This window comes from Hemicordylus capensis, chromosome 4, assembly GCF_027244095.1.
Source record: "Hemicordylus capensis ecotype Gifberg chromosome 4, rHemCap1.1.pri, whole genome shotgun sequence".
Classification (NCBI taxonomy): domain Eukaryota; kingdom Metazoa; phylum Chordata; class Lepidosauria; order Squamata; family Cordylidae; genus Hemicordylus; species Hemicordylus capensis.
The window spans coordinates 65,800,623-65,826,378 of record NC_069660.1 but is presented as its reverse complement, the minus strand read 5'-3'; the positions used below and the strand labels follow the sequence as shown (position 1 = coordinate 65,826,378).

At 43.9% G+C, this 25,756-nt stretch overlaps 1 protein-coding gene across 2 annotated transcripts in view; it reads left to right on the top strand.

Annotated features, from left to right (window-relative positions):
* Window positions 1–25,756, top strand: part of RASSF5 (Ras association domain family member 5) — a 151,955-nt gene that overhangs the window by 33,392 nt on the left and 92,807 nt on the right. For both annotated transcript variants that reach the window (XM_053245139.1, XM_053245140.1), the window contains exon 2: window positions 21,378–21,499. In XM_053245139.1, the coding sequence (XP_053101114.1) occupies window positions 21,378–21,499 (122 nt within the window). The remainder of the gene's footprint in view (window positions 1–21,377; window positions 21,500–25,756) is intronic.

Below are 25,756 nucleotides of genomic sequence, written 5' to 3'. Positions count from 1 at the left end.
TTGTTATAGATATCGTCGCAGAATATAGGCTGTTTCCAGTAAAGCTGCTTTTTGTAATTGGCTGATGGTGATTTCTGTAATAATAATAATAATAATAATAATAATAATAATAATAAAAAAACATTTATATCTCGCTCTTCCTCCAAGGAGCCCAGAGCCCAATACTACATACTTAAGTTTCTCTTTCACAACAACCCTGTGAAGTAGGTTAGGCTGAGAGAGAAGTGACTGGCCCAGAGTCACCCAGCTAGTTTCATGGCTGAATGGGGATTTGAACTCAGGTCTCCCCAGTCCTAGTCCAGCACTCTAACCAAATGCATCTTGATTGCCTTTTTTAAAGTTGTAAGAGATGGGGAGGCTCTTATTTCAGCAGGAAGTGTGTTCCAAAGCCTCAGGGTAGCAGTGGAGAATGCCTGTCCCCGAGTAGCCGCCAGAAGAGCTGGTGGCAACTGCAGACGAACCTCTCCAGATGATCTCAATGGGCAGTGTGGTTCATAGCAAAGGAGACGTTCTCTTATTGTTTGCCGCATTCATGCTTCCCTCTTTAAATGTCACCCCCCACTTGAGCTAGTGTGGGAGAAGACTTTCCTCCCACGTGTATATTCTGGATGCTGGCCCATATTGCCCTGCAACTAAACTTGGAGGCAGTCCCACCAGTGGTGGCCAGTGAAGGTGGTGCGGGGCAGCAAGAGGTACCTTTAAAAGTCCTTACCTGCGATACCGCCAGCACCTGCAAGCCGTGGGGAGCAGTGATGTAACATCCAGCATCCCAAGCAGCAGCTGCCCTGCCTAAGGCATTCACCTGACTTCCACACATGCACAGAGGCCAGGTGAGTGCCATAGGTGGAACAGTCACTGCTTGGGATGCAGGGCAGCGTGCTGCTGCTCCTCGCGGCTTGCAGGTGCTGGCAGTATCACAGGTGAGGACTTTTAAAGGTACCTCTTGCCACCGCACCTGCACTGCCTTCACCGGCTGCTGCGTAGTCTCACCAACATTCTTTTAGCCTAGCCTATCTGTTTCATTCTCCATCACTACGTCTTCTTGCCAGTGGTACTGATGAGGCTTTTTAGTCAAATTAGCTTTATCGGCTGTTGAAGGGGGTTGGTTATTTCAGACCAGTGTGATGATGTGACCGGCAAGATATGTGTCTTGTGTATCTTCTAGAAAGAGAAGTTGTTGGTGTTGCTTTTCTCCTGGAAGTTAAGATGACTGACTATGCAGGCTGAAACATTTATTCTCTTGGCTTGGAATTGCCCTTGCAGAGTCTCTACTTTCACTTTATTTATTTATTTGGAAATTGGTTGTAGCTGCTTGTTCATGCTATAAAAACTAAACATTTATTATATGAAGTAATACATAATGCATACTTTCATGCCTATGGAGTAGAGAGCAATAAGCAAGCTGCAGGAATAATGTGTTATTTTTCATTCCAGATTTCGCTCTATTAACCAAGGCAATTGCGATTTGTGTTCTGATTGTCTTCCTGGCCTTGTGATTGAATGGTCTGCCTATTTACTTTATTCTCCTTACCTTTGTAAGATCAAGAATCTATCTTCTCCTTACTGAAAAGGAGGCCACTGCTTGAACCTCATTACTCTGCAGTCCTAACAGGTGGGCTGTAGTTAGTGTTTTGCATGTAGAAGGTCCCAGGTTCAGTTCCAGTTAGGGCTGGGAAAGACTTCTCTCTGAAATCCTGAAGAGCCGCTGCCAGTCATTGAAAACAATACTAAGTTAGATGGACCAATTGTCTGATTCAGTATTAAGCAGCTTCATATATACTATAAATAAATAGTGTGTTCAAAAGGAATACATTTGAACTTAAGCTCACATCAAGCTCTTGTGTTCATGTCTGAACTTTCTGAAAACATCCTTGGCTGTTCAGGGGTTTTGTGTGTGTGTTTTTTTAAGGAAGATAAGTCTCCTTGCCGTACTAGATTGTACATATCTTTATCACACATCATTGCATGTAATGTAGTTTCATTTTATAGGTGAGAGATTAAGGCCCAGAGCAACTAATTTTCTTGCCATTTTAAGACTGAGCTTGAGGAACTGTCCATAGCCATATAGAGACCATAAACCAGAGAGCAAAGTGGAGACTTTTGTGTGTGCAGCAGTAGGGCTTTTGACTGGGGTGATGGGGGTATGGTGTGGGGAGGATATTTGTTCAGCGAGGTGCCGCTTTGGAAATTCATTTTGCAAAAGCTGTTTATGATGCAGTGTGGGATGGCAAAGTATGTGTGCATCATAAACAGCTTTTGCAAAATGTTAGAAAGAGAGAAATTTTATCACTGGCTACTAATCATGAAGACTATATGCTATTCCCAGTTTCAGAGGCAGTTTTCCTCTGAGTACCATTTGCTGATTCTCAACAGAAGTGGGCTATATAACCTCCTTCTGGTTGGCCACCATGGGAAATAGGATGCTGGACTAGATGAATCTTTGGTCTGATCTAGCAGGACTCTTGTTATGTTCACCAAAACATTTCTGCTCATACACACGCCCCCTATGCAAAGCCTTTTCCCAAGCCACATTGCCTCTCTTTCTCTCTGTCACTTACTCTAGTAGGCTAAATAATTTATGAAATAATCCAACCTTATTTAAAGCAAGTATTCTGAAGAGCCACCTGGGTTCCATTTCCCCACTTTTCAGCAGCAGGTGGCATTTATAGTGTAAACCCTAAAAAAAAATGTGTGTGTGTGTGTGGGGGGGATCATCCTTTATAAATAGCAGTGCTTATGGCTCCAGATACTTGTGTACGACCATTACCGTACTTGGTTTGTTCTCTTGCTTTTTCCAGATTTTTCTCCATTTAAGTGAAAGACCATGTTGTACTTGCCCTGTGGCATATTTAAACAAAACCACCCTAAATAGGAATATGCTAAGCATGACCTGCTGGATAAGTGTTAAATTACCCCTCCTGCTCTCTTGAGGTTGCTAATGCCTTTAGTCTGCAGAATTTCAACATGTCTGCTGCACACTGATTTCCAGAACTGGTAGCTTCATGAAGCTGAATGGAGCGATGGTTTTCAAGACAATCGTGGGAAGTAGTCTTTTCTCGGTTATCATGTGAGCGTTCTGGTGGTGGCACCTGTCCGGCTGTTGGTTTCTGAAGTTACTGATGCCCTTTTGGCTCTTAGACCTGATGTGAAAAATCAACAGAGGCAAAAGTGATAGCCAGTCCACAGAGTTCTGTACCAAAGCACTCTTAGAAAGCCTTTGTTATGTGTAGAGATGTGAAGGCCTAGAAAAAAATTGGGGGGGAAAGGAAAAAACCTGTGTGTTTACATCCCCTGCCCCGGCCTTCATATCTCTAGTTGTATGTATTGGAGGGAGGCTGACTTAATATTGGGAGTGTGGAGCTGTCCTGACTTGGCACCCTGCATCTAGGGCAGGTCTTCACAACATAAGGCCCAGGGGACTATTTTACTGGCCCCCAGGTATCCTGCAGCAACACAGGAGCTAGAAACTGCCTTATAGCGCCATCCTGTGCATGTTTTCTCAGAAATATGTTCCAGTGAGGCTTACTCCCAGGTAAGCATGCCTAGGTTTGCAGCCTGAAAACAATGACCATTTAGGGAGAGGAGAGGACTTGGCATTTGTTTGGGGCTGGCATGCGCTCCAGAGGCCCTACAGATTGAACAGGGGCAGGACCTATTTTCTGGCCACTATCCTTGATTAAAACTATGGGTCCATTGACAGGGGGAATAGATCCACAAGTAACTAATAATATTTTTTAATTTTAATGTAATATGCTAAAAATTGACCTCAGCCCTGCATACCAAGTTGTGGATGGTCCCAGCCCACTAGGGCATTTGAGATATGCAGCCTTGATCTAGGGTAATGTCCACTGGACTAGCCCTTCGTGAAAACTATCGTGAGACTGTATATATTTGTTAGAATTTTATAATAGACTTATTTAGTAGGGATGGGCCCGGACCGGTCCGGACCTGGGTGGTCCGGATTGGGGGTGGGGGGTCACTTTAAGAGCGGTGGGAGGGTTTACTTATCCCTCCCGCCGCTTTCCCGCTTGGCGCCGTAAGTAGTAGTGTAATTGGGGCAGCAGGACACCTTTCTGCCGCCCCTTCCCCGCTGCTGCTCGGAAAATCTCCCAGTAATGCTTTGCACGCACCAAGCAGGAAAGCGGCGGGAGGGGTAAGTAAACCCTCCCGCCGCTCTTAAAGCAACCCCCCACCCCAGTGCCGGACCGCAGTGTGACGGTTCCATGCACACCCCTATTATTTAGGCACTGTGCCTCCCAAGATGGCTATAATTAGCATCTTTCTTTAGGGCTGATCCAGTCATAGAGGCAAACTAGGCAGTCACCAAGGGCATAAGCCACATCTTTGTAAATGTCTTGGGAGGAGATCCATTGCCTGCACTTATGGAAGAAACACATAGAACTTAGTAGTTCATTGCTGGATGATGTTTCCTCCTTGGGTACAATGGAATGCCTTCTGATCTCCACTCATTGCCTCTAACAAAGTGGGGTGTGTGTGTTCAAAAATAGTATTGGGGCCAATTTTTTATAATTTACAGTCCAATCCTATATATGTTGACTCAGAAGTAAATTACACTGAGTTTGTGAGGCCTACTTCTAAATATACGTGCATCTAATGTGCACAGCCAACAGTAAGGCCGGAGGGTTCCAATTTTGGGTTCCCAGATGCAGAGGTGCACCTAGGTAATTTTGGAGCCTGGACCTAAAGGCCTTTAGAGCTCCCCCTGCCCCCCCTGCAAATTAAGCATCATCATGCCTGGCCGGGCAACCACACCATCCGGGACAGACTAAAGAAGATTTGGGGGGGCCCAGGGGCCGTGGAGGCCCTGGACTTCAGCCCCAAAGTCAAGGGATAAGGACGCCTCTGCCCAGATGTTGGATTATAAAGCCCACTGTGACTAGAGGTAATGAGAGCTGTAGTCCAGCAGTATCTGGGCACTGGGCACCCACGATTGGGAACCTCTGCAATAAGATATGGAACGTGAGGGATAGAAAATGATAAAACTTGAATTCATTGGGCCCAATTATCCTGTTCATGTTTTAGATAGAAGCACACAGGAGGGGAAAGCACCACACCCACAAATAGGAAGGAAGGAAATAGGGACGGTGCAGTAGCAGTTAAGTAAAGAGTAGATAGACCTAGGTGTTAAACAGACCACTAATAGTAGAAAATATCTTCTGAACAGATTCTCCAGATAGGCACCTTTTTAAATCATGAAAGGCTGTTCAGATGAACATAGTAATTGGAGGGTGATTTCTTTTTCTCCCAGGGGCTAGATTTTGATGTGCTGTTTGTATGGCAGCCTACCCCACTTTAGGATATATTAATTTTCTAACATGATGGTTCAAATGTAGCTGATGTAAGCAATATTTTCAGGTTTGTTTGTTGATTGATTGATTGATTGCCCTTCCCAAAATGGTTCAGGGTGGTTAATACAGAGAAATAAAACATAAATAAAATAGATCCCTGTCCCCAAAATCTTAAAAAACCACATAATATAGACACCAGCAACAGGCAGGAGATACTGTGCTGGTGGTGGATAGGGCCAGTTAATCTCCCCCTGCTAAATAAAGAGAACCACCACGTTAATAGGTGCCTCTTTGCCAAGTTAGCAGTGGCAAACTTGTCACTGGGTTCCCTCTCACACACCTGTGTTTCATATCTAAATTGTATGCCATCCTTGAAATGCCTTGTCACCATCTGCTACCAATAATTGAGCTGTCATGCAGAGTTTGAACTTGTTCTCACAGTTTGTATCTGTTTATAAAATGCTTCCAATTTCTTGAAATGTGGGAAAAGGTCTCCCAGTACCCCAAACAAGCACTTGCTTCTGTTCTGTGGCTTTGCAACTGCATATTAAACAGCACTTTGCAATCCAAGAGCTAATATGCATTTCTGAGAACAGTCAGATAGAAATGTCTGGTAATTACTGTCTCTCTTTTGAAGCCACCACCATGATATACTACTTTGCTACATTATGCAGATTTAGTGCAGCAGTAGCTGCCAAACAAAATAAACATTTTGCATTCAGGAAGGTGTCTGAATCCTGGATAGATTCATCTGATTTCCTTCTCTCCCTTCATCTTCTCTACCTTTTTTAGATTCAGATACATCTGTGGAATTTTGACTGAGCTGGAAGAGTAAATTCATATAAAAGTTAAACATTAAAAATGGTCATGTGGGGTCATATTGACACTAGCAGGATGTTTGGCTAGGCAAAAATATTTGGAGAGGATCAGCTAGGGGTTTGCTCCAACTAGTTTTTTTAACAAAGACTGCTTCTGTACACTGACAGCCTTATCCTATGCATGTTTACTTAGAAGTAAGCAATTCTAGTTAAGTGTGGGAAGGGTTGCTTTTTGGGTTTGTATGTATTTTGAAAAAGAGCACACAGCACTGGATGGACATGGGATTATACTGAATCATACTCTGGATCAGCAAGATGTGGAGTCCCATATATGACATAAAATGTATCTCTTTAGGTGGTTATCCCTTTTTCTGCTCCACTAATTTGACACCTGACAACAGGAAAGAGTATAATTTTTACCCACATGCTGGGCAGGTTACTGGTACTGTATTTTAAACTGTGCTACAGATTGTGTAGCTTCTCTCCTCTTGTCCAATGGTAATGGTAGAGCCACTATGTTCTGAATATCTCTTATAGGCAATTCTTAAAGCAGCCCAGTGCGTGGATCGGCAAAAGCATACACTGGTTACATTTGATTTCACTCTTATTTCCATGTTGGGCCAAAGTAATAGGAACATAGGGAAGCTGCCATATACTGAGTCAGACCATTGGTCTACCTAGCTCAGTATTGTCTTCACAGACTGGCAGTGGTAGTTTTTTGGTTCAATTAAAAAAAAATCTTGTCCTATAAAAAAAATAATAAATCTTGTCCTATCTTGGAGAAGCCAGGGAGGGAACTTGGAATTTTCTGCTCTTCCCAGCGCAGCTCCATCGCCTGAGGGGAATATCTTACAGTGCTCACACTTCTAGTCTCCCATTCATATGCAGCCAGGGCAGGCCCTGCTTAGCTAAGTAGACAAGTCATGCTTGCTACCATAAGACCAGCTCTCCTCTCTTTGTTGCTTTACAATCTTTACAAGTTGCTCACAATCTCTTTACTACAGATGCTGCACAGGTATAGTTGTGCTAGTGTACCTCCTAATATGTTTTCTGCAGTGTATTGGGGGATGAAAATGAGGAAGAACTTGAAATAGGGTTGTAAAGTAGTTTGATTTCCAAAATCACAGAATAATCAAGATTTGGGATTTGTAAAGTAGCCAGATCTTTAATAGCTTCTAAAGGATGGTTTGTCTAGAGTGTGTTGATGTAAATTCATTGCCCCAAAGACATTAGACTCCAATAGTAAAGGAAGAATGGTGGGAGAATGACTTGGGAAGAGGGATAGGTCTTTCAGTTCAGTTGGCACTAACCAAGAAAAAAACCTTTCAGAAGAGGAAAACTAGGAAGTGGTATATGAACTTATAGAGTTCACAGGATGCAATATAGATGGCACTTCCTTCTCACATGAATGAATATTAACAGCATAAAAAATCATTTATACTGATGCCATGCTCATAACCTGGTGGAACCTTGTAGTATGTTTTATAGGCTTGGATTGGCTGTGTGGTGAGAGAGAAGCTATAGATAGGTAAGAGTGAAGCATTTTTAGCAGGCATCTGCTAATCTCATTGCACCCTCAGGAACTTGTGAACAGGGATGTGTAGTTTTATTTTGTTTGGAATAGACAGGCTGATCCAAAGCCCACTACACTGACTTAGTGCAGATTCTTGCACCACCTGACCAGTGTTCTTTCTAGTTTTTTTCATCTGTATGCAGAGTGAATTTTGTTCTGGGCAGCAGTTTCAAGGAAGTGTATGCACACGTATATTCAGAGTGGGACCTTCCTGATTCAACCTGAGCGGGATCTAAAATTATCTGAGTGGACATCAAAAAATCTGTGAGTGGAAGCATGTGCGCACACCTTAGAGGGAACACTGCACCTCACAATAGATGGGAAGCCAGGAACCTACTTAACTTTATGGCAAAGAAATCTGCATGTGTGTGTAGTGTTAGGTTTACATTTTAGATTGAATTTGGGCCAATTTTGTTGGATATACTTTCCAAAAGAAGTTATTTGTGGTTCTGCTGGTACAGCATAATCTCCTGCCTGTCAATATCTACATATCCGCATACAGGAAGACTGGATTGTCAAACAGATAATGGAATGACTCTCATGTCCGTTTATAATGTGGATATATTTCTATGCTGCACTCTGCCGAACACTCAAAGTGTAGCTCTTTAAAGATTCGACCAGGAAAACATAACTAGATATTGATTTGTAGTTCTCCTTGCCTCCCCAGTCCCGATTCCAGCTTTTTACTTTTCATATTTTTGTTTCTAATATATATATATATATTTGTTAATATTATTCTTGATGAATTTTGTTGTAAACTTTGTAAAACTTGAATGGCTGCCATTTTAGCTAAGGCTCCATGTATGCTATGTTGGATGTGTCTGTGCAGTGGAAGAGTTCGAATAACTCAGTTATGGTGATCACACAGGACAGGGGGTGAACTTTGCTGATCTCCTCTTCTTCTGGAACTGCCCCATTGTATCTGAACATATATCTTAGAGGATTGTACATCCTCCTTGGGTCACACAGGACACATAATAATAATAATAATACGTCCAACTAGATAATCCAACTAGATACATCCAATAAGTCCAACTAGAAGAGGCTATTTAAAAAGAATGTACCAAATTTGGAAAGAGAAGCATCCAGACACAGAAATAACAGAACAAAGGCAAGCAGACCAGAGAAGATTCATACTAAGAAATAAAGTATTCACAGAAGTTGAGCTGGAAGAACTACAAAGAGCAACACAGGCTCGAGATATGGAAGAAGAATTACCACCAACTGAAGCAGTTGCTCAGGCGCAGGTGGAGGAGGTGTTGGAAATAGAGAAGGCCACTGTTGCTGAACTGTTTCAAAATAAAAACCAGGCAACCTCCCCTTTGCCTTCACCTCAAAAACCCGAATGCCGTTTGTAGACTTTTCTATAAGGCTCCTTTTAGAAAACGGGCGGCGGAGAACTCCCTGCCATCCCCTTTGCCAGTCTGGCTGCAAATGGCTTCTAAGAAGCCTTTTGCATATGCATGCGAAAGGCTTCTTAGAAGCCATTTGCAGCCAGACTGGCAAAGGGGAAGGGCACAGCAGGGGAGTTCTCCCGCCGCCCCTTTGCAATGGGAGGGATTTTGCATTGCAAGAAGGGGTCTTCACGGCAGGGCAGGGGTCTTCACTTCACGGATCTTGGCATGCCACGGATCTTCACTTCACGGAGCGGCACGGGTGGGTTTTCTTGGAACGGAGCGGATCTTCTTGGGGGCGGCCGCCAGCCGAGCGGGACTTGGAAGGGGGCGGCAGGGAGCTATCCTGCCGCCCGATTACTCAAAGAAATATGGCGTGGTTGTTGGGAGGGTTAACTAAAGCCCCCCCATCCTTTTTGGACCCCCCCATCCCAGTGCCGGACTGCAGCTCCGCAGTTCCGTGCACACCCCTACTAATGTACAGTGCAGCAACAATAACAACACAAGAGCTCGGATATAAGATCAATGGACCTGTAAAAAAAAAGTAGTACATCACCTAAATGGAAGATTAGATTAGAAAATAAAATCTCCAGGCTTAGATCAGATGCTAGTAAATTGAAAGATATGAAAGACAAGAAGCTGAAGAATGAAAACACTAAACAGTATCTGATCCAAAAATACCACCTAGATTCAAGGAGAATTAGAGAAGTCATGGAAATAATAAAGCAGCAAATAACAGCAGTGTCAAAGAAGATTAGCAGATATGAAGCCAGAACTACACAACACAGGCAGAATCTCCAATTCCAGTCGAATCAGAGACGTTTCTACCAAATCATAGAAGGAGAAACTGCAAGAAACCTAGAAACACCAAATAAAGAAGAAACAGTGCAATTCTGGGGGAAATTATGGGACAATCCAATAGATTATAATAAAAGAAAATTAAAAATTGGACTGCTCTAGGTGACGATGAACTGCATGGCTTTTGGCTTAAACACCTAACAAGCCTTCATAAACAACTATCAAAACAGCTCAATCACATTTTGCAAGGAGGTGATATTGAACTATGGCTAACAACTGGGAAAACAACTGGGAAAACATCATGAAAGACCCAGCAAAAGGTGCGGTTCCAAGTAATTCGATCACCTGTCGGTTCCAAGTAATTTGATCACCTGTCTGCCAACCATGTTCAAATTATTAACTGGAATAATAGCAGATGAAGTGATGCAACACTTATTAACTAACAAACAGCTTCCAGTTGAACAGAAAGGAAATTGCCCGAACACCAGAGGCACAAAAGACCAGCTGCTGATTGACAAAATGATCTTATAAAATTGCAAGAGAAGAAAAACCAATTGAAGTGTTGCATGGATTGACTACAAGAAAGCCTTCGATTCATTGCCTCACATGTGGATGCTAAAATGTTTAGAAACAACTGGTGTCAGCAAAAACATTCAGATATTTATAAAAAAAAGCAATGAGCATGTGGAGTACACAGTTAACAATCAATGGCGAGACACTTGGACAGGTTAGCATTAGAAGAGGCATTTTCCAAGGGGACTCACTATCCCCTCTGTTGTTTGTAATCGCCATGACTCCACTTTCACAAATATTAAACAAAACAGGCCTCGGATACCAAACATCTAAAACATCAAGTCAAATCAACCATCTGCTGTACATGGACGATCTGAAGTTGTATGGAAAGTCCCAGTCAGAAATTGAATCACTGCTAAACACTGTCCGTATATTCAGTAGTGATATAGCAATGGAGTTTGGACTAGACAAGTGTGCTGCATTAATAATGAACAGAGGGAAAATAACAAAAACAGAAGGAATAGAACTGCCCAATGGAAGCAAGATCAAGAACCTGGAAGAGAAAGAACCTTACAAATACATGGGCATTCTCCAGGCTGATAACATCGCACACACTGAAGTTAAAAGAAAAATTGGAAGTGAATACATCAGGAGAGTTAGAAAAATCCTCAGTCCAAACTCAATGGCGGGAACACCATACAAGCCATAAACACCTGGGCTATACCTGTTATCAGATACACTGCAGGAATAATAGACTGGACCCAGGCAGAGCTAGAGACGCTAGATCGTAAGACCAGGAAAATAATGACCATCAATCATGCTCTGCACCCCCGCAGTGATGTAGATAGGCTCCACCTCCCTCGCAGCTCAGGTGGAAGAGGAATGCTGCAAGTCCATCAAACAGTAGAGGAGGAGAAAAGAGGCCTTGAAGAATATATAAGGGACAGTGAAGAAGATGCACTTCAAATAGTCAAGAACGCGAAACTATTCAACACCAATGAAACAAAACAGGCCTACAAGAAAGAACAAGTCAAGAACCGAGCAGAAAAATTGAGAAATAAGCCCCTGCATGGTCAATATTTACACAATTTAAGTGGCAAATCAGACATCACCAAGACCTGGCAATGGCTTAAGAATGGCAACCTGAAGAAAGAAACAGAGGGTTTAATACTGGCTGCACAAGAACAGGCACTAAGAACAAATGCAATAAGAGCCAAAGTAGAAAAATCCACCACAAACAGCAAGTGCCGCCTTTGTAAAGAAGCAGATGAAACAGTGGACCACCTGATCAGCTGTTGTAAGAAGATCGCACAGACTGACTACAAACAAAGGCATGACAAGGTAGCAGGGATGATACACTGGAACATCTGCAAAAAATACAAGCTACCTGTAGTCAAGAATTGGTGGGACCATAAAATTGAAAAAGTTGTCGAAAATAAAGATGCAAAAATATTATGGGACTTCCGACTACAAAGAGACCAACATCTGCCACACAATACACCAGGTATCACTGTAGTCGAGAAGAAAGAAAAACAAGTCAAAATAATCGACATAGCAATACCAGGGGATAGCAGAATAGAAGAAAAAGAAATAGAAAAAATCACCAAATAAAAGATCTACAAATTGAAATTGAAAGGCTGTGGCAGAAAAAGACCAAAATAATCCCAGTGGTAATTGGAGCCCTGGATGCAGTTCCAAAATACCTTGAAGACCACCTCAACACCATAGGGGCCACAGAAATCACCATCAGCCAATTACAAAAAGCAGCTTTACTGGGAACAGCCTATATTCTGCGACGATATCTATAACCATTGACAATAAAATTCTGGCATCCCAGGTCCTTGGGAAGGACTCGATGTCTGGATAAAACAAACCAGTCAATAACACCTGTCTGACTGTGTAAACAAGAAATAATAATGATGATGATGATAGACAAGTCAACGAAAAACAATTGGAGAAAATAACAAAATACAAGGACCTTCAGATTGAAATTGAGCGGCTCTGGAAAAAGAAAACAATAGTGGTGCCAATAGTTGTTGGTGCCCTTGGTGCAGTACCAAAATAACTTGAACACCATCTCGACACCTTGCGCATCGATAAAATTGCAACACATCAACTACAGAAGGCCATACTATTCGGGCCAGCACGAATATTACGACGATATCTTTAATTTTTCTTTAATTATCCTAGACCCTTGGAAAGGGCCCGATTAATTAAAGTACCAAATCCAGTCAATAACATCTGGTAGACTCGTGTAAATAGTAATAGTAATAATATAATATAAATAATTATAAACTTTTTTGTTAGCTGCCCCATAACAAATTGTTCTCTGGGCGGCTTACAACACACTTCCAGAGGAAGGACAGATCAGCAAAATTCCATCCCCCTTACCCCAATGTGTGAGCCTTAGTGTTGTGATAGTAGGGAAGCCTTCCACGGCATGGATACTTCTTTCACAGTGCATGTGCAGTCTTAATCAGGATGTCAGACAGTAAATCACGTTGATATGAAATATTCATTAATTGAATTACTGTTTCATTATATACACCATTATATACTGGTAATTTAACAAATGCAAGTTTAAGCAACTGAGCATGAAAATGGTTCAAGAATGAAATATACATTCAAAAATGAAATATGGGGATTGTGGATAGTGGTGGCTCCAGTTGTTCGGTCTGGGAAGGACTCCTCCAGCCTCCAGAGCAGTATTCAGGCTGCTGAATACCGCCTTTTATCATAATCCTCTTCCCCAAAAAGCAACAAGAAGAACACATCGTGGGGAATAGATTTTCTTCCCAGCATTTATTTTGCAATGGGCGTTTTCTTTTTAGTCTGTGTAAGTGGTGATTGGAAACACAATTCATGGAAGCAGTGTCATGATACAGTGCAGCCGCCAGTGCCACATCTCCAGGATTGTCCTGTAGTCTCCAGGAATCAGCATCAATATCCAGATTGGCTATTGAAAGTAATTCTGGAGACTCTTAATTGCTTGATATTGTGAAAAATAATGGGTGCAGGAATAGTTTCAATCAGAGTTGGCAACCCTTTGAAATAGTGGCTGAAAAGAGGGAAAATGCAGATTAAAACTAGAAAAATGGATGTGAAATCAGCCCAGAGAAAGGCAGTTCAGTAATGCCATCAATAATTTGGTAATTTTCTTGTTGAGGAGTGTTCTGGATGATCACCCCTCACACTTGATTAGCGGACATGCCAAGAATGCATTGGCACATCCTTTAATGAGACTGGGGCATTCTCACAGCATGTTGATTGCATGTTGGGGCTGCTGCTCATTTGAACTGGCCCTATGATCAACCTTGTTGGATGGTTGTGGGAGCTGGGATTGTATCAGTTTTAAAGGCAAGATATATTCTTGTCTTGATATATCCTTAGTAGTCTTAAAGGCAAGGTATATTCACATAGACAGCTACTGTGTACACCCCTGCTCCTTAGTCCATGCACAAACTATTTTTCCAGAGCCCGAGGAGGTCATCCTCCAAAGTATGGGTTGTGGACTGAGCATGCTCCAAGACAGGACCAGTAAGAGAACTGAAGGTGTGGCTAGCATAGTTTGTGGGAGGCAACCCAGCCCCATTTCCAGTCCTCTCTTTGCTCCATGAACAGGTCGGTTCTGTTGCTCCTGCAACTTTTCACTCTCTTGAGCTTGGCTGCCTAGCTTTCTGCTTCATTTTCCTTCTCACCTATCTAGTACTGTGCAAGGGTGAGAAAGAAGTCATTTCCCCCCTCTAATTTAGTTTAAATTTATTCCTAATTCTTTTCTAATTAGACCTCCTTCCTAGTCTCTCCGCTTTTACTTTCGTTTCCCCCTTGCCTTGCTCCCATGGAGTGTGCACATGCTGGTGCACCATAAGAGGGTTCCCTTTTGGAAGGGCCCCTCTCTGACCCCACTGGGGCAGACCACCCCTTCGGTTTTCTGCTCCTCCCAGGGAAACTATCCCGGTTAGCCTCCCCTCTGTGGAACACAGCTCATCCAGCTGTTCCTGCCACCGCAGTCAAGCCTTCTAGGAAGGACCACAAAAAGGCAAAGAAAAAGGCTAAACATTTGAAGGAGGCTGAACAAGGGACCTCTTCTTCCGCCAAGGCATGCTCGGCATCTGCTTTGGTGGTGCGCCTGAGCAAACGGCTCCTCATTCAAGCTGTTTGCAAGGCACTCCAGCTTCGTTGCCTACTGGATGCAGAAACTGGGGACGCCAACTTGCCGCTGGAGCAGGGCATTCAGCTCCCCATTTTACCTCAGATCCTTCCTCTAGGTTCACCGGAGGAGGTGTTCACAACCCTGGCCGCGCTGGTCAGTCCTCCTCCTCCTCAACGTCCAGTTCGGGAGACAGAGTTGATTCTAGCAGAGCCCCCACCTGAACTTCCAGCTGGGGCACTCCTGCCGATCTTGCCACCATCGCAGCCTTCCAGTCTGACCATGGCTACCTCTCTTCTCCACATGGCCATGCCTCCACCTGCACAGCCGCGGCTGCCAAGCTCTCCACTAGGACCTTCTGCTCCTCCCGTGCCTTTACGGGATGTGAATGTAGCGCCGGTCCCAGGTGCGCACCCTCTTTCCCCCGACATTCCTGCTTGGCTATGGGACTTCTTTACTTGCCAATTTTCAGATTTGTTTAAGGCTAATTTGCCGCACCTGGCCCCACCATCACTTTGGTCTTTGCGGTCTTCCTCTCTGGACTCCAGTCCTAGCAGGCATCCTATTCCCCCTAATGAAAGGGGCTTGTTCCAACCTCTCCCCAGGATGCCTAGAAGGAGAAAGAGGCCCGGGTCCCCTTCACCCTCCTCTTCCTCCCAGGAAGCCCCCTCTCCAAAATGCCCTGCCACACAGCAGCTGCCTCCTATTCCATCTGGGGCCCCTCCACCCCCTAGGGAGGTTCCCCCTGGCGTACGCCTGCCTGTAATTCCACCTAGAGCCCCCCCTTCCTTCATGGAGGGCCATACTGACTCTTGCCTGCCTTTAGAGGAGCTTCTCAACTCTGTCTTGGACCATGAGGAGGGATTGAGTGGAAATAATGATGACGTTGGTTTTTTTGTCAGATAAGGAAGAAGGTGAACTCTCTGATGAAAATACTGTTAATTGACTCCCGTCTTCCTATCGCCTCTTCTCTTCCCCTGATTTTGAGCTTATGTTATCTAAGGCAAGGCGCTATAAATGATATAACTCCTATCAAAAATGCTCAAACCGGGTCTTCTCTTGATCATAATGTTTTTCCGTTCAGCTCTACACCAGTGGCTACTATTCCCTTTCCTCAGCTCTTCAAGGATGTCATGCTAGCAGAGTGGGCATCTTCCACCTCGTCCAGGGCCTTGGGTCCAATCCCTAAAATACATTACAATTTACTGCCTGAGGTATCCTCTCTCTTAGCGGTACCCACGGTGGACCTCCCTGTGGCCCAGTTGGTGTCAGCCTCAGAGGTAGTTAAGGAAGGAGATGAACAGCTCAAATCTCCTGAAGATCATAAAGCTGATATGCTCCTTTGTAAGAACCATTCTGCCTCAGCTACAGTTATTAAAGCAGCCACCACCAATTTCATTTTTGCCAGGGCATCTATGCTCTGGGTCAAGGAACTGGCCGCTATGGTTCCTCCCAAACTCACCAAAGTGCGCCAGGGGTTAAACAAATTGGCCAAAGCCACAGCCCTGATGGCAGACTCTAGTCTCAATTCTATCCAGCAGGCTGCTCGTGCTATGGCTTCGGGGGTGGCTGTCCTCCATTCTTTATAGTTAAAACATTGGAATGTGGATTCACGGTCTAGGATTAACCTTTCGGCTACCCCTTTTACAGGTGTTTGACTCTTTGGTGAAGTGTTGGACCCAATCCTCATTGAGACCAAGGATAAAAAAAAGGTTTACCTTCTACCCGAAGGGACTTTTGATCCAATACTCAACCTTTTCGACCTTTCAGGAGCACCCAAAGACCTACCTTTGCCTTGCCCAGAGACAACCAAGGCTTCTCATACCGCCCTATCCGAGGCTTATTTCTGTGTACCTAACCTCCCCACTCATCGTCAATTCCTCAGATTCTGCTGCAGTGGCCTCAATTATCAATATAGAGCTCTTCCCTTCACCAAGATAATGGTGGCACAGGTCGCCAACCTCTTTACGAGCGGAGTCCACGTATAACTGTACATGGATGACTTCCTTTTCCAAGTGTCCTCATTCACACAAGCCCAGGATTTGGTACAGCTCACTCTATCAGTCCTCGCCTCCCATGGGTTTTTGGTGAACTGCCAAAAGAGTCACCTGGTACCATCCCAGACTATCCAACACCTAGGAACGATTTTCGACACTCGGCACCAGCCACTGGTGGATCTTTTTGCTTCCCCGCACAGTAATCTCTTCCCCTGGTTCTTCTCTCATTTTCTCTCTCCACACACAGAAGCAATGGATGCCCTGACCACCAGGTCTCTTGTACGCCTCCCCCCACCACTACAGTGATCGGCCGCCTCGTTCGAAAACTCTGCGCCAAAAGGGTGGAACTAATCCTAATAGCCCCATTCTGGCCTTGGAGGCCGTGGTTCTCTGATCTTCTGCAACTGTCTGTAGCCCCACCATGGCACCTGCCTTACTGGTGGAACCTTCTCGCTCAATGTCCCCCCTCCTGCACCCAGAGCCTCAGTGGCTCCAACTAGCTGCTGGGAAATTGAACGCATGTTGTTAGCCCAAGAGGGCTATTCTGCCTCAGTCCTGGAGACTACCTTGGCCTCTACAAGATCCTATATGAACTGCATTTATCAGACCTTGTGGGCAGCCTTTTCCAGGTGGGCGCGCAGGAAACATGTGTCTCCCTTGTCGTTGGGTGTTCTTGAAGTCCTCTCCTTCCTCTCAGTCTGGTCTCGACATGGGTCTTCGGCCCAGCACATTGAAGCGCCAGACCTCGGCCCTTTCTTTGATCCTGCGCCTTCATTCTGGCTCTTCCTCACACCTACATCCCCATCTTCGGAGATTCCTAAAAGGAGCGTCCAATTTAGCTCCTACCTGGAATCTTAATAAGGTCCTCGATGCCCTCACCAGAGCCCCTTTTGAGCCTCTATCAGAAATCGATCTCCATTTTCTCTCTTTTTAAGGTCCTCTTCTTGGTGGCCATACTTCTGCCCGCAGGGTACCAGAACTGGGAGCCCTGTCTGCGCGGAAGGAGTTTTGTGTGTTCCAATCTGATGCGATCGTCTTGAAGCTAGATCCTATTTTCCTCCCTAAGGTCAATTCTACCTTTCACCGGTTGCAAGACATTGTTCTTCCCTCCTTCTGCCCTTCCTCGACCCATCCCAGAGAAAAACTATGGCACTCACTGGATGTGCGGCGTGCACTCCATATCTACTTACGTAGAACTAGGCCCTTTCGGCGCTCAGATTCTCTTTGTTTCCTTCAAACAGTCATCACTAGATTAAGTTTCCAAAGCCATAATCTCATCCTGCATAAAGACTTGTATATCCTTGGCTTATGAATCTTCCAGTGCCTTCTGGTATTACCGCACACTCTACCCGAAGTGCGGCTACCTCCGCAGCCTGTGCTGCCAGCGCTCCCTTACTTGAGATCTGTAAAGCAGCCACCTGGTTGTCTATCACGCCATTTATCAAGCACTATAAGATTTCTTCCTTTCATTCTTCACAGGTGGCTTTGGGCCACAGCAGGTGGTCTGACTTTCATCCTTTCTGGTCCCACCCATTTTCCATTTTTAGCTTGGGTATGTCCCATACTTTGGAGGATGACCTCTTCAGGCTGTGGAAAAAGAAACATTGGACTTTCCATGAAGAGTTCTTTTTCACAGCTGAGGAGGTCATCCGGCCCACCCTAGGATGCTCGTCTCCTTTTTAGTTGTTTGTCTTTTCTATGCAGGGTGGTGTGGCGTGTCTGGGTGGAGGCAACTTCTGCGACATTTTAGCTTTGCAGGCTTTTAGCTGTTTTGGTTTGTTTGATTACACTATCTTTCCTTTCCTCTTCCATGAGAGCATTTCAGTCCCAGAACTGGGACTGGGTCACCTCCCCCACACTTTGCTAGCCACACCTTGAGTTCTCTCACTGGTTCTGTCATGCTCAGTCCACAATCCATTCTTTGGAGGATGACCTCCTCGGTTGTGAAAAAGAACCCTTCACAGTAAGTCCAATGTTTCTTTCTTAGTCCACTAATAAGTCCATATGCTCCTGTATATGTGCACAAGCTATCAACTTGATCCTAAACATGTTCATTCAGCAGGTTCACTGGGTCTGACCTCATAGGTGTGCTTATGATGACAGTCCAAAAGTAAGATATTAGTTCTAAAAAAATTCCCATAGTTGACTGTTCTGCTCTTGTATGAATGAGGCCTAAATAACTTGCGAGGTAAGACCAATTTTTGTATTTTGCTCCCAGAATATCCAGGGTTGGGTGTTTTGTTTTGTTTTGGTAAAAGTGTGTGCCTATATTTGGTCTGAGAGATTTTCCATTTTCTATAGCAGTAACATTGCCTACACTTTTCTTTATCGTTATCACTTGTGTGTGAGAGGAATTGCTTGCTATTCCCATGAAAGCATTGTTTAATGGCCTGCATCTACTGCAACCAGCTGCCTTTACATTTTCATTTTTAATTACAGTGCTTTGCAGGCTTTTTGGTTTATTGATTTTTTTTTTAACCTCTTCCCCTCCTTTCCAGCCGTGCATTCCAAGTGCTGTAGTCTACAAGCCATTTGACTGCCTAACACAGCCTCTTAGCATAAAAGGAATAATGTTTTATTTCCGCAGTCATGAATTTTGATGATGCTATGAAGGCAGCTGAGGCCATGGACATTATAATACGTGATGCTTTTTATTAGCAGGGTTACTGTGATGTGCTACGAAGAATTCTGCTGTGGGTAGCATGTTAGGCAGAATTCTGTTCATGGTAAGAGTTGTGCAGAGTTGCCAGTTAGCACAGCCCCGTATACTTAGACAAACATCTCTATTTAGCTGTTGAGTAACTATTTAAATTTCCACTACTCTGAAAACAAAATGAGTAAGTAGTGGCCAGTTTACATAAGAGTTTGTTCAGACTATAGCTGTTAGCTGTGAGGGTGTTTTATCCCCCATTTAAATTGCCACAATGATAGCACAGAGTATTTCCACAGTATAGTGTCACTGCTTCCCTCCAAGCAATTCTGGGAATTATATAGTCTGTGAGGAGGCTGGTGTGCATATTCTCTCTCTGGCCCTATTCGGACATAGCGTGAAACCTCAGGTAGACAAAGCTGTGGTTAATCTGTGAAGCCAGGAATCATGCTGCAGACAATTGACTAACAGTGCTTTGACAACCTCTGGCTTCTGGGCAGAGGAACCCCTCCCTCTGCCTAGTCAACCTAGGCTGCATCCCAGCAAGCTCCATTCTGCTTGCATCACCAGACTGTGGGCAAGGTGTCAGAATGCTAGTGAAGCTGCACACATTGGCCACAGTGTTAGAGGGAGCGTGCTTAGTGCAATCTGGCTTTTTCAGCAGTGTTTGCCCTCCCTCCTGTATCTTTGTGTACATTAAGACCAAATAAACTACACTCCATTGATAATATCTGAAAGCCCCAAGAATGGGGCTAGCTTGGGTGTTAGTCATTGAAAGGGCTCCTTGCTCTTGTGCCTATTCTCCTTATTTTATTTAAAGTGTGCTTTCCTCAATGCCATTCCATCCCTTTAATTGCAGGAGCTGCAGGGATGTGGCAACCCAGTTGCCAAGCAGCAGCAGGAGGAGCAAGGAACCAGCAGAGGGCAGGGTATCAGCTTTGAGAGGTGACCAGTGAGAAATGCAGTCACCCCAGAACTGATACATTTATGGGCTGCTCTAAGCTGGGCTCTCTATGGTGGCGGGAGAAGCTTGAGCATGAAACCTAGGTTATAGTGGCGACAGAATTTGAACGACACAATGCTACCTGCTAACTTCAGGTTTCAGCAACAAAATTCACTTGAAAATGGAAGGTTCAAATTCAGGTGTGCGAGTGAAAACAGAGCCACAATTGGGTGGCGAAACCACAGCTTCATGCATTTGGACAATCAGAAACTCAAACCTATGTCACGTTTACTTCTGATTTGGCATTTTATCCAAATGCCTCCCCTCATTTTGTATGTTGCAAGACATACATTTTGTTGCATTTTGGAGAGGAAATGATTATGTATTCCAGGAAACTTAGAATAATTTTTTAGAGTTATATACATTGTAATGGTTGTTCTTATGTTGAGAGTAGCATTCTCTGGTACTGCATTTAGAGTTCTTAGCTCTCTCATTTTCTTTTTATCTTTTTAATTATTATTTTGTTCTAGGGTGTTGATATTGTTTATACATTGGAGCTGGGCATAAACTGAATGCATAAACCCCTGCTAACTGGGCAAAAAGGCACCTTTTAAATGTGGCGATTCTCCTTATTTAGCAAGAGGAGGGTAACTGGCCCTATCCAGCCCCAGCACAGGACCTCCAGTGACTGTGGCTGGTGTCTATCTTATGTTTCTTTTTAGATTGTGAGCCATTTGGGGACAGGGATCCATCTTATTTATTTGTTATTATTTCTCTATGTAAACCGCTTCGGAAACTTTTTTGTTGAAAAGCAGTATATAAATATTTGTTGTTGTTGTTGTTGTTGTTGCTGCATGATTTGAGTGAATAGTTGTAATAAGTGGGAAGGGTGATGTTTGTTATTTATTATTTTTGTTTTTATTTTATTGCTGTTTTGTACATTGTATTGAGTGCTAAACTATGGAAATGTATGTTTAATACATTGTTAGTAACAACAGACACATATGATGATACCAATTTCACTTTGCATCTCCATGTATGTTTTTTTACAAACCTGATTGTGTAGTTTGTTACTACAGTCTCTAGAGGTCTTGGATGCATTGCCTATGTCTAGTTCCAGTTTTCTTCTTCTTTTCTGCCTTATGAGCTGCAAAATGCACACTTTAGAAGAACCTGATGATTAGTATGCATCCCTTGCCCTTGTTTTAGTTCAATTTGTTCTTCCTCCTTAGACTGCAAGTACACCTGCCATCAGGAATGCAGAAGCCTCATCCAGCTGGACTGCAGCCAGCAGGAAGGACCAAGCTGCAACAAACCTTCACCAGAAAATACCTTAACGCAAAACTATAGCCAGGTATGAACTGCTCTGACCTTGTATTTGGGAAGGGGGATGTGACTAAATATTTTTGAGTTATCTGATGGAAGTAGAGATTGGCAGGCAAGCAGGGCAAGCTCACTGGTGTGGGATGTAAGAAAGCTCTATTCTTTTTTCCATTGGTGATTATATTTCAGCAAGACATGAGCATTTGGCTGGGGGGGCGGGGCCCCTCTTATTTATGTCTTTTCCAAATCTTCCAAGTTCTATTTGTTGGACTCACATTTGTTCAGCATGCAATTATTAGTTGCCTGTAAGTCAGATTTCCCCCAGTGTTAGATAGGAGAGGCTGGAGAGGAAAGTAAAGAGCTAGCTGCTTCCATCTTTAAAAACGAAAACAGTGCAGTGTATTTCTCCCATCACTGCAGGACTATGACACAGAGATGGGATGGGTGCATTTTTTTTAATTTAAAAAAAGTGGTGGTGGCCATAGAGTTGTACACTGCTGCTGGCCTGTTGTCTAGGGAACCCTTCTCCAAACTCTTGTGAGAACTTACTTGAATGGTGGCACTAGCAGAACTATGGAGAACTCGGCCGCTTTGAAGCATTTCAGTCTGCTGCTGCCTTGCTGCTAATTTATTGGGGAGGGGGGCCAAAATACCACTAGATGCCCAGCACAGAGTTTTGCCCCAGATCCCCTCACAGCTTGGTGTTGACCCTGAAAAAGCCTGCTGGAGAGGAGCTGGAAGAAATTTGTAGCTGCCTGGCTCTCTACAGTCTGGCTGAGAAGATATGATTATAAAAAGCAGCTGCAAGAAAGATTAGACATGGCACCCAAACAGGTTTAAAATTGTGGGCAAATTGCACTGCAAATGTGGGACTTATTCAAGGTAGAAAAACGGGAGACAGCTGACCAATGGTTTTGAGATGCAGCAGAGCACATTTGGGATCTCTGGCTTAGACCAGAATATTTATCCCAGTGTTCTTCATTGTGAAGCCCAGGGACCAGTGGCAGCCCTCATCAACTCTAAGTACAGCTCCCGGACTATTCCCTGTGTGAAGCTGTGGCCAAAACTGAATTGATGCACACACCATGCAGAGGCGACTATTCTCACTGTGCAGTACTGTGCTTGGCCTAGTGCCAGGAGGTGCTATTTCCATGACTCACAGTGGGATTTAGAGAGATGGGGAGGTGGTTGAAAATCACCCCTTCCACTGCATGTGTGACAGTGCAGTGGTAGTTTAGAACTCGGCACTTCTGCACCTGCACAGTGCTAGTCCAGATGTCAGCCACTGTTTCCCACCCAGCCTTAAATGGCACATGCACACCATTAATGCCCAGAAGGCATTTGAACAAGGGGAATCTCTAGTCCTTTATTACTGCACCATGGTGAATGTCCCATTGGGGGAGATTTAATTGTTGCTTTATAGCAAAGGGTACCTTACAAACCAAATAATAGGATGCTTGGAGTAGACTGGAGAGGGGTGGGGGACATAAAAGTGTAGCGCTTCCCTACTAGTAGGAATAGAATGTTTTGGCCATCTCTGTGTGATAATTGGTTGCTGCTAGCCAGACATTCTTTGAAGAAGAAGAAGAAAGAATATTACCTAGCTTAGCATAGTATGTATAATTTAGCTGCCTCCTGTAAGTTTTCTAAGCTGTTTATGTTTGCACGCACATCTGTGAAAGCAGCAACAGTGACAAGCTGTTTGCTAAGTTTCTTGGGAAGAGCAATGACATCTTTGGTACTTAGCTTGGCAAATATTATTCAGCAATAAGGATTTATAAATTAGTTTTGGTTAGCAGTACTGAGTTCCTCATGCTAAGCACATCTGTCCTCCAATAGAATCAGTGGAACTTCACACATTTTGCCAGTTCATTGTATAAATTTAGGAGGGGTCAACGTGAAAAGTCATCTGACTGGTTTGACAGCAACAGCATAGAGCAGTTTAACCACCCTCAAGAGCTCAGCCACTGCCACCCACTTCCTGCTTATATTTTAGCTTGGCTTTATGTAGCCAAATGGTATAAAATGTGTTTGCATTATGCATGTACAAAATACAGTGATTTCCCCCCCCCGGGATGTGCCCATCCCTTTTAAAATGGAGGAATTACACATCCCCTTTAATGTGAAGGAGAGCCAGTCTATACCTGCTCTTCGTCCACTCACTGCCACTTCCGTAATTGCGGTGCTCCCTCCCCAGCTATGCTTGTGCACCAGCGAGGCATCTCCCAGCTGCCTTCGTGATGCTGGCATGCACATAGCTGCCACGCATGCTGGGAGATGCCCTGCTGGTGCGCAAACATAGCTGGGGGGAGCACCATGATTATGGAAGTGGCAAGTGGAGGAGGAGCAGGTATGGACCTGTTCTCTTCTGTGTTAAAGGGGATGTGTAATCCCTCTGATTTAAAGGGATGTGCTGCAGTTCAGTTTATGAATCGTGTTTCATGCACTTTTGCCAGACCAGATACAGTGACTTATCAGAGTCCTACCATCTACTCAAGAGCTGAGCTGTAGTAGCTAGCTCTAAACATTTCCCATCCACATACCGTATACAACCAGATTATTAGAGCAGGATTTAGTATGTATGTGTATTGGGATCATTCTGGGTCACACTCTGCTCTTAGTCCAGGATCTGCCACAGACTCTTTTTTTTTTTAATGCGCAAAGAATCTTGATGTTTGTATGCATTTCATTCCCAAGTAGGAACACATTTATCTTGGGTAGACATGCTCATTTTGCTGCTTGAATTCTGTAGCCACCATTTCCCAAGATGGCTAACAAGTGAATGGGGATTTGTAATAACTTATGAACCAAATGCATATTAAAAGCTCATTTTGGTGGCAAAACATAGGGTTTTTTTAGTCAAAATGGGTAGAAGAAATATTACTAGCCACTGTTAGCATCAGAATGGTCTAGTGCAGGAGTAGGCAATGTGCAACTCTCCAGATGTTGCTGAACTACAACACCCATCACCCTCAGCCACAGTTTATTACAGCTGGGGACGATGGGAGTTGTAGTTCAGTGACATTTGGAGAGTCGCACGTTGCCTACCCCGGTCTAGTGGCTAGAATGCTGGACTAGGAGCAGGAAGACCCAAGTTGAAATACCTGCCCAGCTCTGTAGCTCATCAGATGCTCATAGATCTCCACCACAGATCTATGGGTGAGCAGGAGAACATCTTGGGCTCATGAACAAATTCAATTCCAGAAATGTGTAGAATTTTGAAAGTCTAATGTGGTGATGTTGAAAATCTACTGGCAAAAACCTTTGTTCAGTGGGGAAAACTAAACAGTTATCAAAGCATGTTTCCTGTGGGGAGAATGGGCAGCTGTCAGTGGAGCTCAGAGAAAGAAAGTCTCTTGATCTGCATGTGGATCTGAAGTGAAGAGTTTGCCCAAAATAAATGGAACTCAGTGAAATATTTCCCCCCTCCAACTTTGACGCCAACCCAGGGTCCTGGCAGTAAGCCTCCAAACCAAACCCATGGCACTTGATAGACTTCAGTGTAAGTAGCAGGCAGTCACTGGGCTGTCGCGTGTAAAGAAACTTGACCTAGATGTCTGAACTGAATGTGACTTCCCCTTAGGAAATGCTTGTCTACAGATGAATTTTCCTATGTTGACAGTGCTGCTTTACTGCTACATTCAAAAATAGTCTGAACAGTCTGATCGGATTATACTAGAGAAAGTAGCAAGCTGTAAACCCTCATACACAGGAAAAAAATTGTCCAGAGTCCGTTACTCAAGTCTGCAAACAAATATTAGTAGGGATTTAAGCAACAGTGTTTGATATGCTTTAATCAGTGCTGGTTGCCCAGACTAGTATATCAATAAACAGGACCTGTTTGAGTGGGACAACCCAACTTCATATTATAGCAGACAAACTATAACATGAACATTTTTTTAAATCCTGCATTTCAGCTATTTACAACTGTTTTGGCATTTTGTCCTGTTTGCCTCTTGCATGTGAAACTGCTTCCAAATTAGTATCTGTGTTTTGCCACCTCCTCCTCCTCCTCCTCCTCCTCCTCCTCCTCCTTCTGGCACCACTTCTATCTAATGTAAAGAATTAAATAATTAACTGCTGAAAGTGAGCAATACTCAGAGCTGAATAAAGGATAGTGGTATAAGTATGTAAACATGTAGTCCATGTATATTGTACACAGGTCCTTTATGCAACTCTGATCCATACATTCCATTTTCTCCTCTATGCACTTTGATGTACACAGTAAGCCTTCACAGATGCAATAGCACCCTCTGCAATTGACATGTTTTATGAAGAGTCTTGTCCT